The sequence below is a fragment of the Amphiprion ocellaris genome, chromosome 22, assembly GCF_022539595.1.
Source record: "Amphiprion ocellaris isolate individual 3 ecotype Okinawa chromosome 22, ASM2253959v1, whole genome shotgun sequence".
In the NCBI taxonomy this organism is placed as follows: Eukaryota; Metazoa; Chordata; class Actinopteri; family Pomacentridae; genus Amphiprion; species Amphiprion ocellaris.
The window spans coordinates 26,089,090-26,105,796 of NC_072787.1; the positions used below are offsets into that span (position 1 = coordinate 26,089,090).

Sequence of the window (16,707 nt, forward strand, 5' to 3'; positions counted from 1 at the left end):
TATCATCTACCTACCTATCCATCTATCATCTATCTATCTATCATCTACCTACCTATCCATCTATCTATCATCTACCTACCTATCCATCTATCTATCATCTACCTACCTATCCATCTATCTATCTATCTATCATCTACCTACCTATCCATCTATCTATCATCTACCTACCTATCCATCTATCTATCTATCTATCATCTACCTACCTATCCATCTATCTATCATCTACCTACCTATCCATCTATCTATCTACCTATCCATCTATCTATCTATCTATCTACCTATCCATCTATCTATCTATCTACCTATCCATCTATCTATCTATCTATCATCTACCTACCTATCCATCTATCTATCATCTACCTACCTATCCATCTATCTATCTATCTATCTATCTATCTATCATCTACCTACCTATCCATCTATCTATCATCTACCTACCTATCCATCTATCTATCTATCTATCTATCTATCTATCTATCTATCTATCTATCTATCTATCTATCTATCTATCTATCTATCATCTACCTACCTATCATCTATCTATCTATCTATCTATCTATCTATCTATCTATCTATCTATCTATCTATCTATCTATCTATCTATCTATCTATCTATCTATCTATCTATCTATCATCTACCTACCTATCCACCAACATCCAGGTATTTTTTTGAAATGGGAATTTAAATTCCAACTGACTTTAATTTTGGGTTTAAATATATAAAATCATTATGTTTTGGGATCATCACGGCTTTGTAAAATGCTTCCTTAGAGAGAAAAGTCAAAAAACAAGCTTAATTTTTAACCAGATTATTAAATTATGAACTAATAAAGCGAATAATTCAACCATGAGCTTCAGCTGTGACACTTTAATTCCTCTGGTTTTACTTTATTAATTCTCATGTAACAACTAAATAATCCTCTAATTTAAGGCATAAAACTTGAGGAGGGAGTTGTTGTTGCTGCATTGTTGATGGCAAAAAGTCAGCGTGACAATTGTCTGACAGGAGCAACAACGGCTGCTTATAAATAAATCTAAAGCTTCTGAAAACGTCGCCTTGTTTTGAAGAAATAACAACATTCATTCTCCCCTCAGTTTACAGATATTCAACGGAGGTATTTGAATTAATTTACAGAAAGGACCTTTGAAATGTCAGTTTACAGCTGCAGGCGTGTGTTTAGTGTGTCTGTATTTACATATTTATGAGATTAACACACAGTCGACACTTGCTAATGTGTCCTTTAAGCCTTGAACACCTCACTTGTTACGATTTGTCTGGTGTTGTACGTGCATGTGTTTTGTGCGTTTCAGAGGCCTGACCGTGGGCGTTCTGGCCCTGGACATCTCTTCGGGGAACCCAGCGATGCTCCTGCGGTTGGAGGAACTTCTGTACGGTCTGTGGTTGCTGGGGGAAGCTATTCGTTGGGACACAAAAGACACTGATGGGTGACGACACGAAAAAAGGAGAAGAACGGAAGAAAAAAACGCAGAAAAATGCACACAACACGACGACAAACGGCACAGACCACGAAACGCCAGAAACTCTTATCAGTTAGGAAAACAATCTTCAGTAATTCACAACAAATAAGAGACAATTTGCACATTTTCTATTAACTCTAATCCTTAATCCAAAGAGAAATTAACACCTTTATCTGTACCTGCGCATCTTAAAACACCAGTAATATGTTCTATATGTTGTGGAAGCAGACAAGTTCATTTGAGAGTTTAAATCAGAGTTTTATGGAGCTGGTTTACACAAAGAAATCCTTGTTTGTCTGTTCTTTGTCGTCAAGATTGTGCAAAAACTACAAATCAATATTCCAGGAAACTCTGTAGAGAACTGGCAAAAGAAGAATCCATTAAATTCTGGTGCTGATCCAGATCTCTTATTTTAAATTTGCAAGATGGGACGCTGACCTTGGCGGAGGTCTGCTCCCTCAGAGTGCCCTTCTAGTTTTATTATATGTATTTAAAATGGAAAGAATACATGTCTGTTTTATTTATGATCACTTTTACTTCCAACAATCTCTGTTTCATTCCGTTTTCATCAATTTCTTTTGTATACAGTATGTTTTTTAATACCGTTTTTAATGTACGCTCTTGTTTTAATCCACTGTTCAGGAGCGCTGAAGTAATAAAAACACATAATATAAAATTTTATTAGTCTTAAAGGTAATTCTTCTGTCAGATATTGCTCAGAAAACAGAATTATATAACAAAGCTATAAGAGAAAAGTACGATACAGTTATTACTGCATGTTTGTGATACTTTAGTGTTTCTGTAGCAGCTCTATGGAGTTTTAATCTGATCTGAGGTGAATCTATGTGGCCACTTACCTACTTGGTGATGTTTTCAACCCTTGTGCTTTGAAATGCAGTTACAATATATTTTAAAGCACTTTTTTAATGTGTTGTGTTGCATTAATTTATTATTTACGTAGACTATAGAGCATGTTTGAGCCTTTTCAGTGATTTTATGTCACTTTGTGCTGTATTTTTCTAACATTACGAGACTCTATAAGAGCTTTAATGGTTGCTTAAGCTGTTTATTAATAGTATATTCTAATTTTGACTCATTGTAATGTCACTTTTTTGCAATTCCTGACAATTTCACCTCACTTTTTTAGCACTTAAATATGTTTTTTGCATATTTTACAGTGTCCTGCAGCACTAATTTATTATTTATGAAGGCTTTGGAGCGTGATTGACACCTTAAAGTGATTTTATATCACTTTGTGAGGTATTTTTTTTATCAGATTTCGTGACTCTATTGGAGCTTTAATGGTCGCTTAAGCTGTTTATTAATAGTAAAATCTGATTTTTACTTCCTGTAACATCACATTTTTGCACGTTGTGACATTCTCACCTCACTTTTATAGCACTGAAACATGTTTTTTTTTTTGCCTATGTTACAGTGTCCGGCAGCACTAATTTAATATTTATGAACATTTTTGAGCTTGTTTGAGTCTTTACAGTCATTTTAAGCTACTTTATGCAGAATTTTAATTACATTAGTAGACTACTGTCATTGTTTTTGACCTTCCTCATGCGATTTTTGCACAACTTTTTAGTGAGTCCTGCAGCACTAATTTAATATTTATGAAAGTTTTGGAGCTTGTTTGAGTCTTTACAGTGATTTTAAATAGAAAAAGTATAACTGGCAGTGGTTACTGAGGTAGTAAAGTGTATTTTTAATTGAAGGGGGAAAAGTGCAACGACAATACAGGCATCCTGATTCAGATTTTTACACCGAAGAGAGAAGATTTGTGCTTAATTTAAATCAATAAATTCAACATTATTTATACAGCACAACAGCAGACCCAAAGTGGTTTCCAATAAAGAAATAAAATTAACATTAAAAGAAGAATAAGAAGAATCTACATTATTACTTAGTATACAAATTTACCTAATTGAGAATCTACAATATTATATAGTCCAGTAAATAACCTGACAAATTTAAAAAGTAAGGTTTAAATTCATACGGATCTCTTTGCTGTCAGTATTTTTCCAGGAATGTAAAAACAAACAAACAAAAACCTAATCTTTTATTTAATATTCAAGTAAAAACCCCTTGGTGGCTTGAGGATTTAAAGCCAGAATGTTCTTTTTGTTGCAGTTTTTCATAATTTAATGTTATTTTCATTAATTTTTCACATCAACCCAGCAGGTTTGAACACTCTGCAGATCATTTAGGATCTATTTGGCGTTTATCTTTCAAGCAATTCTCAGTTTAGAAGAAAATTCATGTCATTTCCTGCGGCAGTTCCACTCAGACTGAACATTTTATTGGCTGATTTGCATGTTAAGTTCCAGAAAACTGCATCAGTGGCATCTCACCTCTCTCTGGTGAGTGGAGGGCGGCTGAGGAGTTGGAAAGCTGCTTGTTGATTGGCTGATCCATCGTGGGTGGAGACAAGAAGTCAGCGACTAATGTTTAAAAAAAAGAAAGAAGAAAAACACAATCAGACATACAAACATACGACTGTGAATCAAAGTAGCGATCTACCGACGACCTAAAACCACGTCCCGATCCCGAAACAGACATCCAGCAAACATAGAACCAACCAGCTCACACCGAACAGCAAATCCTGCCGGTCGATGAGCCGCGCAGGTCGCAGGATGAATTAACCTTGGTGATGTAAGACGGGAAACGAAGCAGCAGAACGGTCTGTCTGATAAACTGCTTCATCATGGAATGGAGGATGAGGAGGCAGAAGCAGCCGCTGCAGTGAATGTGTGAACTGAGAGGGGAATGTGTCATGCAGCACCTGAACGCATCGCCAGAGGAGGAGGAGAAGAAGGAGGAGGAGGAGGAGGAAGAGAAGAAGGAGGAGGAGAAGAAGGAGAAGAAGAAGAAGAAGAAGAAGAAGGAGGAGGAGAAGAAGGACGGCAATAAGTCAAACATTTAGCATGCAAACTTTAACTGAATCCTGTGAGCTGACAGACCAGAATAGCAACGTGATTTAAGGGTTTGCAGGGTTAACGGTAATAGATTTTCCCAAATATGTGGGCTTGCATGATGAATTTTGATAAAAAGTGGTCATTCCATCTCAAATTATCACATTTTTAGAACAATTTCTGCTCAGCCACCTCTGATTTGACATAAAATATGGACATTTCTGAAGATATTCTAGATTTAATTCCAGATAAATGGATTTTTTTTTCATTATCTCAGAAAGTTCTTCATTTATCAATGTAAAATTTAAGAGTTAAAATGTTAAATATCCATAATTTATGATTTAAAAAAATCAGAGATAGTCGAGCATAATGCCGCTGATTTTTTCTAAAAGGGTATCTAAGTTCCAACTGACTTTAATTTTGGTCTTATGTCTGCATAAATTCATATTGTTTTGGGATCATCACAGCTCTGCAAAATGCTTCCAGAGAGAGAAAAGCCAAGAAACATGTAGTGTCCTTGTAAAACTCTGCAAAAACAAGTGTAATTTGTAACCAGATTATTAAATTATTGACTGTGAAATGCTTTATTTTCCTACATTCACTGGGGTCAACAACCTTCAAGTTGTTGTATAAATTTGTTAGAAAATAATAACATGATGGTTAAAAAATGGAAATGTTTGTTTTCCTGCAGCTGCCGACTGATTGTAAGCTCCTTTTCTAGGGTAATATGTGACATCTGTGCATGAAAATTAAGAATTTCATAGGGATCTGGTATTTTCTTACCTTAACAAATTCAATTAAATGGTTCTTACAAAATCTTGTCACTTGCAGACCTGAAAGCTGTTCTTTTTTTGCCCCTCAAGCCTCAACATGAAAGATATAATTTAGATCTGTTTGCTGGTTTATGCTCGCTCTAATTAATTTGATACGGCAGCAAAGGAACTTTCATGGAAACGTCTTTATCGTGTTGACTTAATTCAGTTAGTGCGCATGTAAATGATAATAATTAAAACTTATTATGAAGCTCTGTTGTCGTAACTAATTTCGACTCCTTTGCCTCTGCATTTTAAAGTTAAATGAATTTCTATGCAGATGATGGTTTAATCTCTGTGCATTTTAATCCTAGAGATTAGAAATTAAAACATCAGTCGACAGGAGTCTCAGTTTTAGGCATAAACACAACAGAAATTATGTCTCTTGTAATTATGGGAACATTTTTTTAATCAACATAATATTTGAAATAATTATATGGAACGTGTGTCCCACAACAACTGTGTTAATGATGTTTTTGTCGTTTTTTGTCTTGTTTTGGTCATTTTTTTGGTTTTGTTTTTGTCATTTTGTGTCTTGTTTCTGTCGTTTTGTGTACTGTTTCTGTCGTTTTGTCTTGTTTGTCATTTTGTGTCTTGTTTTTGTCATTTTGTGTCTTATTTCCATTGTTTTGTTTCTAATTTTAGTTGTTTTGCAACTTGTTTTTGTCTTTTGTGTCTTGTTTCTGTCATTTTGTGTCTTGTTTTTGTCATTTTGTCTCTTATTTTTGTCATTTTGTGTCTTGTTTCTGTTTTGTCTTGTTTTTGTTGTTCTGCATGGATTAGCAACCCTGTTACTGTGATTAGATTAGGGTTAGCAAACAACACAGAAAACATGGAGTAAAAATGGTACCATTGATGTGGAAGCTGAGCCAATCAAGCCTTTGATAGTTTATTACCAATTATTGATGAATATGGAGCAGAGAAGGTTTATTTTTCAAAAATTTTGAAGCCCAAATGTCCTTCAATTCTGGAATGAGCCACAAATAAGAATCAGGGAGTGGATTGGTGCAGTCGTTGCATCTGTAAAATGTAAAATGGGCCAGTAATGATTGGAAATGTCTGCTGGACGGTGTGTAGGTGGGGTCTATTAAGTTCAGATAGCTACAGGGTGAATGTCTGGTGTGATAATAATCTCTGTGTGTGTGTGTGTGTGTGTGTGTGTGTGTGTGTGTGTGTGTGTGTGTGTGTGTGTGTGTGTGTGTGTGTGTGTGTGTGTGTGTGTGTGTGGTGTGTTATAGACCGGGCTCCCTGCTGAGGATGATATGTACGCTTCACTAAACAGGGCCCTGTGCCACAGACACAGGAAGAGGAGCAGCCCTTTGTTGAGATAAGGGTTGGGGGTGGGGGAGTGTAAATGTGTAGGTGTGTGTTGTATGTGTGTGTTTGTTTGTGTGTGTGTGTGTGGTGACTGGGGGGGGTTCAGACCTCATTAGCCACCACAGAGCAGACTGCAAGTGGAAATATGAAGCGGTATCTGTTGATGAAAATGGCCAAAGAGCAACAGCAGCTGCATTTCTTTATCTCAGTTACACACCTTCAAACACACACAAACACAAATATAGTAAACGGACACACAATCAGTGTTGGAGGTCACACATTTGCTTGGCTTTAACCCTTAACGTCCAGCGAAGACGCCATGAGAAGGTCGCTTTAAAAGGCTAATATGCATTAAAGGGGTTTTATTAGTCAAAATTGTAGTATTTTTAGTTAAAAACAGAATATTTGGGAACATTTTAAGCATCAATAAGGAGTGCATAAGCTTTAATTGAATTGTTTGTAGCATATTATATAACAGTCATATCAATTAAAGCATACTAAATGAATATCGCCAACTACTGACAGTTAAGTCATCAGTTAAAAGTCTAAAATCCCTCATTCAAGCTTCTTAAAATTGAATATTACTTTCTTGATTAACTGATTAGTTGCTTCATGTATAACATGTCATTTTTCATAATTTTCTGACATTTAATAGACAATTCAGAAAAAAATCATTTTGATTTTTTTCTGAATGTTCTTAAAAAAATAGAAGTTTTACTGATATATATGGAATCACTTTAGGTATTTTTAGGCTTTTTTGGAAGATTTTTATTCATTTTTTGAAAATATTTCCTTTTTTTATTCTTTTATTTTCAAAATGTTTATTTCTTGAAAAATTTGGGGATTTAAAAAAAACTTTTAAGTGAAACTTTTAAGGAATTATTGGAATTTTCTTCTTGAAGGTTTTGCAAATTTTCAGAAATTTGGGGAATTTTTTTGCTGATTTTTTGGATTTTTTTCAGACAAGGAAACCATATTTTTTCGTTCCTGTAATTGAAGACAATAGGAGGGTTAATGAACCAGACGATGGAGTAACAAAGAAGAAAACTGGCAACACGAAGCTGCAGTTTCTGTCTCTAATGCAGGATTTCTCCGTGGGCTTGACTCAGACGACTGCAGATGATTTACAGCTGAGATTCTGCAGGAGAAACTCTAAGCAACGATGTTCACGTATGCAATGGAAGAAGAAAATAGAACACAAAGACGGGTTTTTACAAGCAGGATTCCCCAAAACTGCGTTAAATTCACCACCGGACGAATCAGTAACACACACTTCACATCACAGCCAGAGAGACGACACACATGCAGACAGACGAGCGGCAGCAGCAGCAGAGAGGGTGGAGGTGCGGGTGGAGGTGTGATGGGCGTGGCACACACAGAGTCATGTGGTCTGTACCGTTACGGGATTGGCTGGTGCTGGAAGCAGCAGGAAGCTCATTGGGCTGAGCGGAGCCAATGGCATGGCAGGGCGGGGTCTTAGGGTTACCTGGGCAGCAGGTGAAGCAGAGCGGAGAAGGCAAAGCGTTACACACACACACGCACGCGCACGCACACACACACACACACACACACACACACACACACACACACACACACACACACACACACACACACACACACACACACACACACACACACACACACACACACACACAGAAAACACACACCTGTGGCTCTGACACATAACAGACAAACCAGCCTCCATCCACACTCATTTAATCCTCCTGTGATGTTGTGGGTCAAATTGACCCATTTTAAATTTAAAAATCTATATATTTAAAGCATTGTCTCAGTATAAAACTTCTTCTGTTGGCTTAATAAGTGTAATTAATACACTACCGTTTAAAAGTTTGGGGTCACTTAGAAATCCATTTTAACTAATATAGAGCAATTTTAACTCATTTTAGAGCAATTTTAACTAATATAGAGCAACTTAATCTAATACAGAGCAACTTTCAGCAATATGGAACAATTTTAACTATTGTAGAGCAACTTTAAATAATATAAAGCAACCTTAACTCATTGTTGGGCTACTTTAACTATTATAGAGCAACTTTATTGAATATAGAGTAACTTTAGCCACATTTTTGAACGGTAGTGTATATAAAATAAAAATGGTTCACTTCACATATTTCCAAACCCACTCTGAACAGAAGAGGAGTCTTGCTTTAATGTATCAACATCTCTCCATAAATAGAAAAATTCAAAATGTAAAAATTAAAAAAAACAATGTCATGTAAAACTATTGTATTTTATATGTAGGTCTTTCCAATGTACATTAAAAAAAGTTTCAAAAACGAGTGAATTATCCTCACTGAATCGTGATCTGAGAGAGGTAAAGAACACCATTGCAGTAAAAACTGATTGGAATGATTAGTAATGGAGTTAATAATGATATATTAATGATTTTTATTGGATTTTTTGGACACTTTTGGATAATTAAACAAGCCAAACTGACATCACTGCTGTCCCTGAGAAACAAACGTAACAGGAGGGTTAAAAGATAAACTCAGTTTGACACGTGATTCCAAGCAGGAGGAGCTTTGTCTAAACAACTTTAGAAACGCAACACAAACAGGCCGAGCTGAGCCGTTCTGCCACAATAAAGCTGCAAATCAAACACAAAAACACAACGCTGCCTTTAAAAGGAGCAATGCTTTCATCACGAGAAGCCGAAAACACAGTTTTCTTGGCTATTACAGCACTCAGGTTGTGAGAAGATTACTTAGAAAACCAACATTCCCCATTCAGATGGGATATTTCTCCAGGGGCGGTGGGTGGTTTTAAAATGACCTGCCCTGGTGACTGATTTTAATCCAGTCTGGAGCTAATGTGAGCAGTTTTTCACCCCCTCCTCGGTAATGACTGCAGCTGAAAAGACCTTTTTTTTGCTGCTTGTTCTCCTCCAGCTCAGAGTGATGCTGCTGTATGTTAAAGTGGATTTTTGTCTGTGGGAAGATTTAATTTTCTTCTACTGCATTTTGTCAGATCAGAGGGAAATGCAGCTTTTGTATAAAAACGCAGGTTGTGGAAAATGTTTCTGCAATAAAGAATATCGAAGATTGAAGATATCACAAGATTGAAAACCCAAAACAGTAATTAATATGCTTTTATAATTAAGTTCTGTCTCCCATAATACAACTAAACTGCATTCTAAACTAAATTTTGAAGGAAACGCGTCTTCGCCCAGATTCTGTTTGCTTGTGACTAGGGCTGCCACAAACGACGCGTCGACGAATCGCCTGAGCACGATACGTCATCAAAAGCGGAAGTGAGCGCGCAATGCAACAGAAATCACCGTCAGAGTGGAGCGCGGAACACGCATGGACATCCGCGCTGTATCTTGCATATATAGTATATGCATATATTATATATGCACAATACAGCGTGGACATCCGCGTTTACGATACAGCGCGGACATCCGCGCCGCATCGTGCATATATAGTATATGCACGATACAGCGCGGATGTCCATGCGTGTTCCGCGCTCCACTCTGACGGTGATTTCTGTTGCATTGCGCGCTCACTTCCGCTTTTGATGACGTATCGTGCTCAGGCGATTCGTCGACGCGTCGTTTGTGGCAGCCCTACTTGTGACGCATCAAAAATATTGTTTTAATCAACGTATTTTTGCTATTTATCTTAACTGTCACGAGTTTTCAGACAAAGAAGCTTCAAATGTGTTGCAAAAGGGTCATAATTTAACCAAAACCCTGATGTTTTCCAACCAAAAAGAGAGTGAAAACAAACCTTAAGCCACAGAATAACACTGATAATGGACACAAAACCTGGTCTTAGGGAAAATATATTTCTTTTAAAATGGAATTGAGAATGCAGTTTAGTTGAGTAAGGATCTCGGGAGATTTTGGGTTGTATGATGTCTCTTTTGAGCTCTGTTTTTAGCCGGTGTTTTTGTTTACATTTTGTCATTATAATAATGCCAAATTAGCTGTTAGCAGTTCATGGATATACAGATATAGAGGCAAATGTTGGAGAATCACTTTGATGGTGAAGAAAACTAAGAAATGCGATGATTCTCAGACAGAATCGGGCAGTTTTTATAGATGATTATTTGTGTTTTTCTACTTGAATCTCAGCAGGAACGATGAGTTAAATCAGCAGCAACCCTCACCTGCTCACTAAAACCATGAATATCTGCACCATAATCCAAACAGCCGTCTCTGAATCACAGATGTCCACCTCACGCTGGTGCTGGAAGCAAAATAAACCACCAAAGTCATCAAGATTCATCCTATGGGGATCGTGAATGTCTGCACAAAATGCTTCAGAAATCCATCAAGGCGGTGAAGGGACTTCCTGACCAACACTAACGTCTAAACATCCTGTTGTTGTCTTTATGCCCCTTTAGAGAAAAAATATCTTACTCTGCTCATTTCAACATCCTATTTAGCACCATTTCCACTCTTTCTGACGCCATGTTATGAAATATTCTGACTAAAACCTCCACCATTAAATCAAAACCACATATTCTAGATGTCTTTTGGAAACCCTGGAGTATAAAATAGAAAGTTCTGTATGTCTGAAGGATGTTTGGCTGTAGTGTGAGTGTGTCTCCTGTTGTATTTGCATTATTATCATGCAGAAAAAGCTTCTTCTGGCAGGTTGATTTACAGCCTGGAAGGTCAGCTTATTCTCCAATCAATTGCCTCCATATTTCTTTCAATTTTTCAGGCCGTAAACCTCGTGAGTGTGACAGAGTCAAACCTGCAGCTGCCTCATTACCAGCCGCTTGTTAGGACAAACTGGCAGCTCTTGTGAGATTTTAAAGACAAAAATACGCAGCACGCCAACACACACACACACACACACACTCCTACTCCTCGGTGGCAGGTCTCTGTCCTTTAATCGAGCGGCGCTGTAAGATGAGATGCTGCTGTTTCTGCTGCAGTGAGCTGGGCCCGACTGATCCCAGAGAAGCCTCTACTGCCAGGCCGTCGGGCCGGAGCCAGATGAGCTGCTGGGTGGACCCCCGATCCCAGGGCAGCGCCGGGACGCTTCAGCTGACGGCTACCGTCAATTATTGATGCTGTTATGAATGCACCGCAGGACTCGGAGCCTCGCTGTGGCCTCCTGCCGGCTGACGCTGACGATAGAAAACGTCCCGGAAAAGTCACAGCGACGTGAGGAGAAACACGTAAAATAAGAGACGAGTAAACAGGCTCGTGTCGCACTTTGAGTTTATGTGTGGCCTTGTTGCGCTCAAGGTTAGATGTGTAACTCTGGGTGCTCTGAGGATTAGACCTGCCTCCCAGCTGGGGAATAAAACAACACAGCTGTGACATGCAAACACACACCTGTGGATCGTTTATCAGGCGGAGCCGCCAGTTTGTCTCCTGTCAACAGTCTGAGGAGGTTCAGAGACAAAGCGCTGAGCAGCTCCTGCATTGCAGCCTCCACACCCTTTTCCATCCTCTGCCCTCCTCTGCTCCTTCACTCCATCACTTCTTCCTCTCTATCCTCGTTTCACCTGCTCTTTGTCCACCCTCTCCTTCCTCCACATCCCCTCCCTTCCATCTCACCATCCCCCCCTGACCTCCAGACCTGCTCCTGCAACTCCTCCATCACTCCCAGCCCCCATCAGACTCCACAAACCCCCCCGGCAGCAGTCGTCATACTCACCCTCCACTCCATCAGGCGGTCCTCCCCACGTCCACCGTTTGGGCCTGTGATCCAGGTGGTCCTGGACCTCCCCTCCTCCTCCTCCTCCTCCTCCTCCTCCACCTCCTGCTGCTCCTCCTCCTCCTCGTCTCTCGGTGCCCCCTCCTCTCCGGCGAACCAGGGCCTCCAGCCTCTCCTGCTCGTTGCGTTCGGAGACAGGGAAGAACAGACACTCTCTTACCGAGCCATCGCTACGGCGACGTACGCCGGGCGATGCGCTCGGAGACGGCTGCGCCATGGTAACCGCCTGCATACCGCAGCGGCCTCGCCCCTTGCCCCCCCCCCGGCAGCTCTCGTCTGTTTCGGCGTCTGCTGGCGGTCGCCGGTGCTCGACGGCTCAGTGATACATAACACAGCAGCTGCTCCTCCTCTCTGCCGCTCCCTCTAGGTAGCACTGATTCCCTCTCTCCCTCTCTCTCTCTCTCTCTCTCCCACCTCGCAATCCAACTCACCCCTCCCTCCCCTCTCTCTCTCTCTACATCATACACTCTCTACCTCGATCGCCCTCTCCCTCTGTAACGACTGTTTCACGGAGCACTTTAGTCTGACAGGAGGAGGCAAAATGCAACCCGTCACCACCCCCACACACAAACACACACTAATACACACAGAAATACACAGGACACATACACACACACACACACACACACACACAGTGGGTGGACTGGTTATTAATACTGGTTGCATTTGTTTCATCTCCACCTTCATCCTCTGCTTCCTTTGGACTAAAAAAAATTAAATACATCACTAAAAAATAAATGAGCTCATACTTGACACAACTAAATGAATAAAATGCTGCACAAAATCTAATTAACTTCCTCTTTTATCTTCTCACCTTTTCATTTATTCTCCCCTCTATGCCTTACATTAACATACAGCTTTTTGAATAGATCCTCTCAAGTTGTTTACACAACATACTATGCAACTTTTATGCACATTTTAAGGCAAATAATTTGTACATTTCTGCAAACTTGAATATTTATTCATATGCTCTTTTACACTTTTATAAATCCGTTGTATTTGCTACACTTACTGCTGATTCGTCTTGCAATATTTGCTCCTTTTTTAGAAAATCTGTAATTGGTATGGACCAAAACATAGCAAATTACTGATTCAAATATTGATTTCAACTACCATAAAATACTGGTTACACCCTCATGGCTGGAATAAAGAAAATAATCCAGTGTTCTTTCAGTAATTTCCTCATCTGACATCGTTAAAATCTTTCATTGCTTCCTTCCTCATTATGTGATAATAATGAAGACACTGTGAGATATTACCAGATCTGATGACGATGGTTTCTATCTATTATTCAGATATACATTAATATCTCATATTTAACAACATGGCGGTAAATCATAGGGTGCTGTAGGGCTTCTGCAGGGTTCACCAGGATAAATTTAAAGCTTTAAAGAATAAAATATTTGATACCTGTTTCAGAATCATTGTAATCTATGACAGAGAACCAGCTATTTATGTTAAGTACTACATAACATTACTAATAATAATATAATTGGTCAAATTAATGCATATAAGCCACATAAACTGGATGAAAAATGACTGAATTTAGGATTTTGCTTACAGTTAACATCATTAGTCTTAGTCATAACATTGTCATTTTTACTTTATTGGTGTTTCCTGACAGCCTGCAATCAAATTTATGTATATTTTATAACTGATATTGCTGCCTAGAGCAGGTAAAAGAATTAACATCTTCTAAGGTACTTTCAGGATACTGCAGAGGACCAGTCTCCACCTTCTTCGTCGTTTCCATATAATTGATTTTTATCACAATTTCTACATCCTTATTATCTATGATGTTTTTCTATTTATCTGTTGTTTTAAATTATGCTATTTTATACAGTCATGAAAAAAAATTTAGATCTCCCTTGTTTTCTTCAATTTCTTGTTCATTTTAATGCCTGGTAAAACTAAAGGTGTTTTACCTGAAGAATACAATGAACAGGAAAAAAAATGCAGCTGATTCCATAATACTTTATGTCCTATCTGACATGCTTCAGCTTAATTATACTCCCAAGGTATATAAAAGGACGTTTCATGTCATCAGCAGCACATGTAAAGGTCTAGAGTGGTTTCCTGCTGACATTCAAGCCGTAGCACAACTCACAAGTTGTCAGCTCTCACGCAACGCCTAAAACTAAAGAATTATCTGAAGCCACAAAGGCAGCAATCATGAGTGAGAGACAGGTAGCCAAAAAACTGAAGATCTCCAAGACAGCCGTTCATTACACCAAGAAAAAACAAACCCAACATGGTTCTATCAAACTGCTAGCTGGTCAGTAAACGTCTTTCTACCCACCAGATGACCGTCACTCATCCCTTCCTGTCAGGAATCGTCCTCAGACCTCCAGGGACCTTAAAAATGAGTGGACACTGTGGAGAAATGTGACTTGTTCTTCAAGGACAGTTGGAAAGCGAGTTCATTACGCTGGTCTGAAGTCCCACAGGGCAGGAAGAAGCCCTTCATCAATGAAAGGCAGAGGAAAGCCCAGTTACTCTTTGCTGGGATCACAAGGATTGGACTGTTGATGATTGGACTGAGGTTCTCTTACCATGGAAAATGTCCAGATATAAGATCTTAAACTCATATGAGCTATTTTTGTGGTTATTAAAGGTGTTCTAACAATTTTTCCATGACTGTATCTGTTTTTCCAAGTCAAGAGTCATGTGTAATATATAGTTTTGAAGCTGAAAAAGGTGAAAACATTTGTCTTAAAGTAATATCTTCTATTATAACAAGAGTGTGGCTTTAAAAATCACAATCTAAACATTCAAGTTTAGACTAAATATGGAATCCTAAGTTAAAATGCATCGATGTGTATGCTTCATTGTCAGGTTGTTTAATTCTTGAAGCAACGGTCTCCTAATTTTAACATTTATTTACTTTTTTGACATATTTCCAGTGGATTTAGGGATGTATTCACAATATTACTAGCACTATATTTGTTTACATTTCATATTTGCTTTTTTTGGATTGGTTTAGTATTTCTTTCTGTGCACTGACTTGTTCCAGACAATATTTTGCCTTTGCATGGTTCAAAGAAAGACTTTGAGTTTACTGGTTTTCCAATCAGCCATCATTAATGCGGTGCCGCATGTGCAGTAATTGCCCCCCGATATAAAGCTGCTTCTGTGTTCTGCCTGCATATAAGGGATGGAAATGCCCCACCTCAGCATTGTTTGGGGTGGGTTTGCTGAAGGTGCATGCAGAGTCACGCACAAACTGCAGAAGGATGGAAAGATTGAGGTGGGGGGAGGATGGTTGGGAGTCGGTGAGAGGGGAGGATTTAAAGGGAGACAGCAGAATTATAAGGTGATATAGACAGACAGTGGAAATAGATCAAAGATAAAGGGAAAAGCAGGGACGGATTAGCGGACTGCACCAGAGTTATTCGCTGCAACTTGATTAAGGACAAACATACAGACTGAATTCTTCCCTGCAGTATTTCCACATGGGACAGTGAATTCCGATAATTTTTTTTTTGGTTAACTGGCATTTTTCTCATAATCAGGGGGAGCGTAGCTTGTTAATCGACATATTTACAAGGCAAATGTGCCAGAGTTTGCGGTAACAGACTAATTTACATGTGCGGCGCCTTAGCAGAATGTTAAATGACCCTCTCTGCAAAGATGAAACGCCCGACACACTACAGTATTAATTACAATTAGAGACACATTAAGGTGTTTACTTAATAAAACAGATAAAGAAGGAAGCCAGGTGCTGCAGGTGAGCTGACAGACAGCTAGAAATGACCGGGACACTGAAAAATGTGACTCAGAACTACTGCAATGATCCCAAAACAATCTCCAGTAAATATGGAATGCATGTTATTAAAGCAAAATTGTATAAAAAAGGTTTTTATTAAGTGAAAAAGCTGCTGCAAACTACTCTTTCTTTGCTACAATAACCAGAAAACCACAGTATAAAGCTGACACAATAAGTCAGTTATTAAATTAGTTGACTGACAGAAGATTAACAAGGAAGTGCTCTGATCACTGAGTAATCATTTAAGTCATTTTCCAAGCAAAAAATGTCTTGTATTTTAATTCAAGCTTCTGAAATGTGGGAATTTAGTGCCTTTCTTTGTCATATGATGGTTAACAACATTTTTGTGGACTGCTGATCCAATTTTGCAATGTTGTCTTTTTATTTTAATGGATAAAACTATTATTTTTTAGTCGATTAATCCTGGAAAATAAGCCAAAGCCATAATCCTGGTGGCATTACACCGAGTAGAAAACTGTCTGTCTACTGCAAATAGTGACAATATTATTAGTTAACTTATCAGCTATTATACAGAGACCATATTACTCTATTAGAATTTTAACAGTTGTTTAAGTGTTTAAGTTACGTATCGGGCAAAAAGAAACAAACATTGTTCAGTCCCAGATTCTTAAATGTGATAATTTGCCATTTTTCTCTGTTTCAATTAAAGCCTAACCATTATATATTGGTCAATGTATAATTGCGGGACTTTTTGT

General features: G+C 38.5%; 1 protein-coding gene across 6 annotated transcripts in view; it reads right to left on the bottom strand.

Moving 5' to 3' along the window:
• map7d2b (MAP7 domain containing 2b) overlaps positions 1 to 16,707 on the bottom strand; it is a 43,767-nt gene that overhangs the window by 11,633 nt on the left and 15,427 nt on the right. For 3 of the 6 annotated variants that reach the window (XM_055007141.1, XM_055007142.1, XM_055007147.1), the window contains exons 5-8: positions 12,166 to 12,340; positions 7,923 to 8,012; positions 3,837 to 3,926; positions 1,321 to 1,439 (exon numbers count right to left, since the gene is read on the bottom strand). In XM_055007141.1, the coding sequence (XP_054863116.1) occupies positions 1,321 to 1,439; positions 3,837 to 3,926; positions 7,923 to 8,012; positions 12,166 to 12,340 (474 nt within the window). The remainder of the gene's footprint in view (positions 1 to 1,320; positions 1,440 to 3,836; positions 3,927 to 7,922; positions 8,013 to 12,165; positions 12,341 to 16,707) is intronic. The other 3 variants (XM_055007143.1, XM_055007144.1, XM_055007145.1) reach the window with 3 other exon arrangements.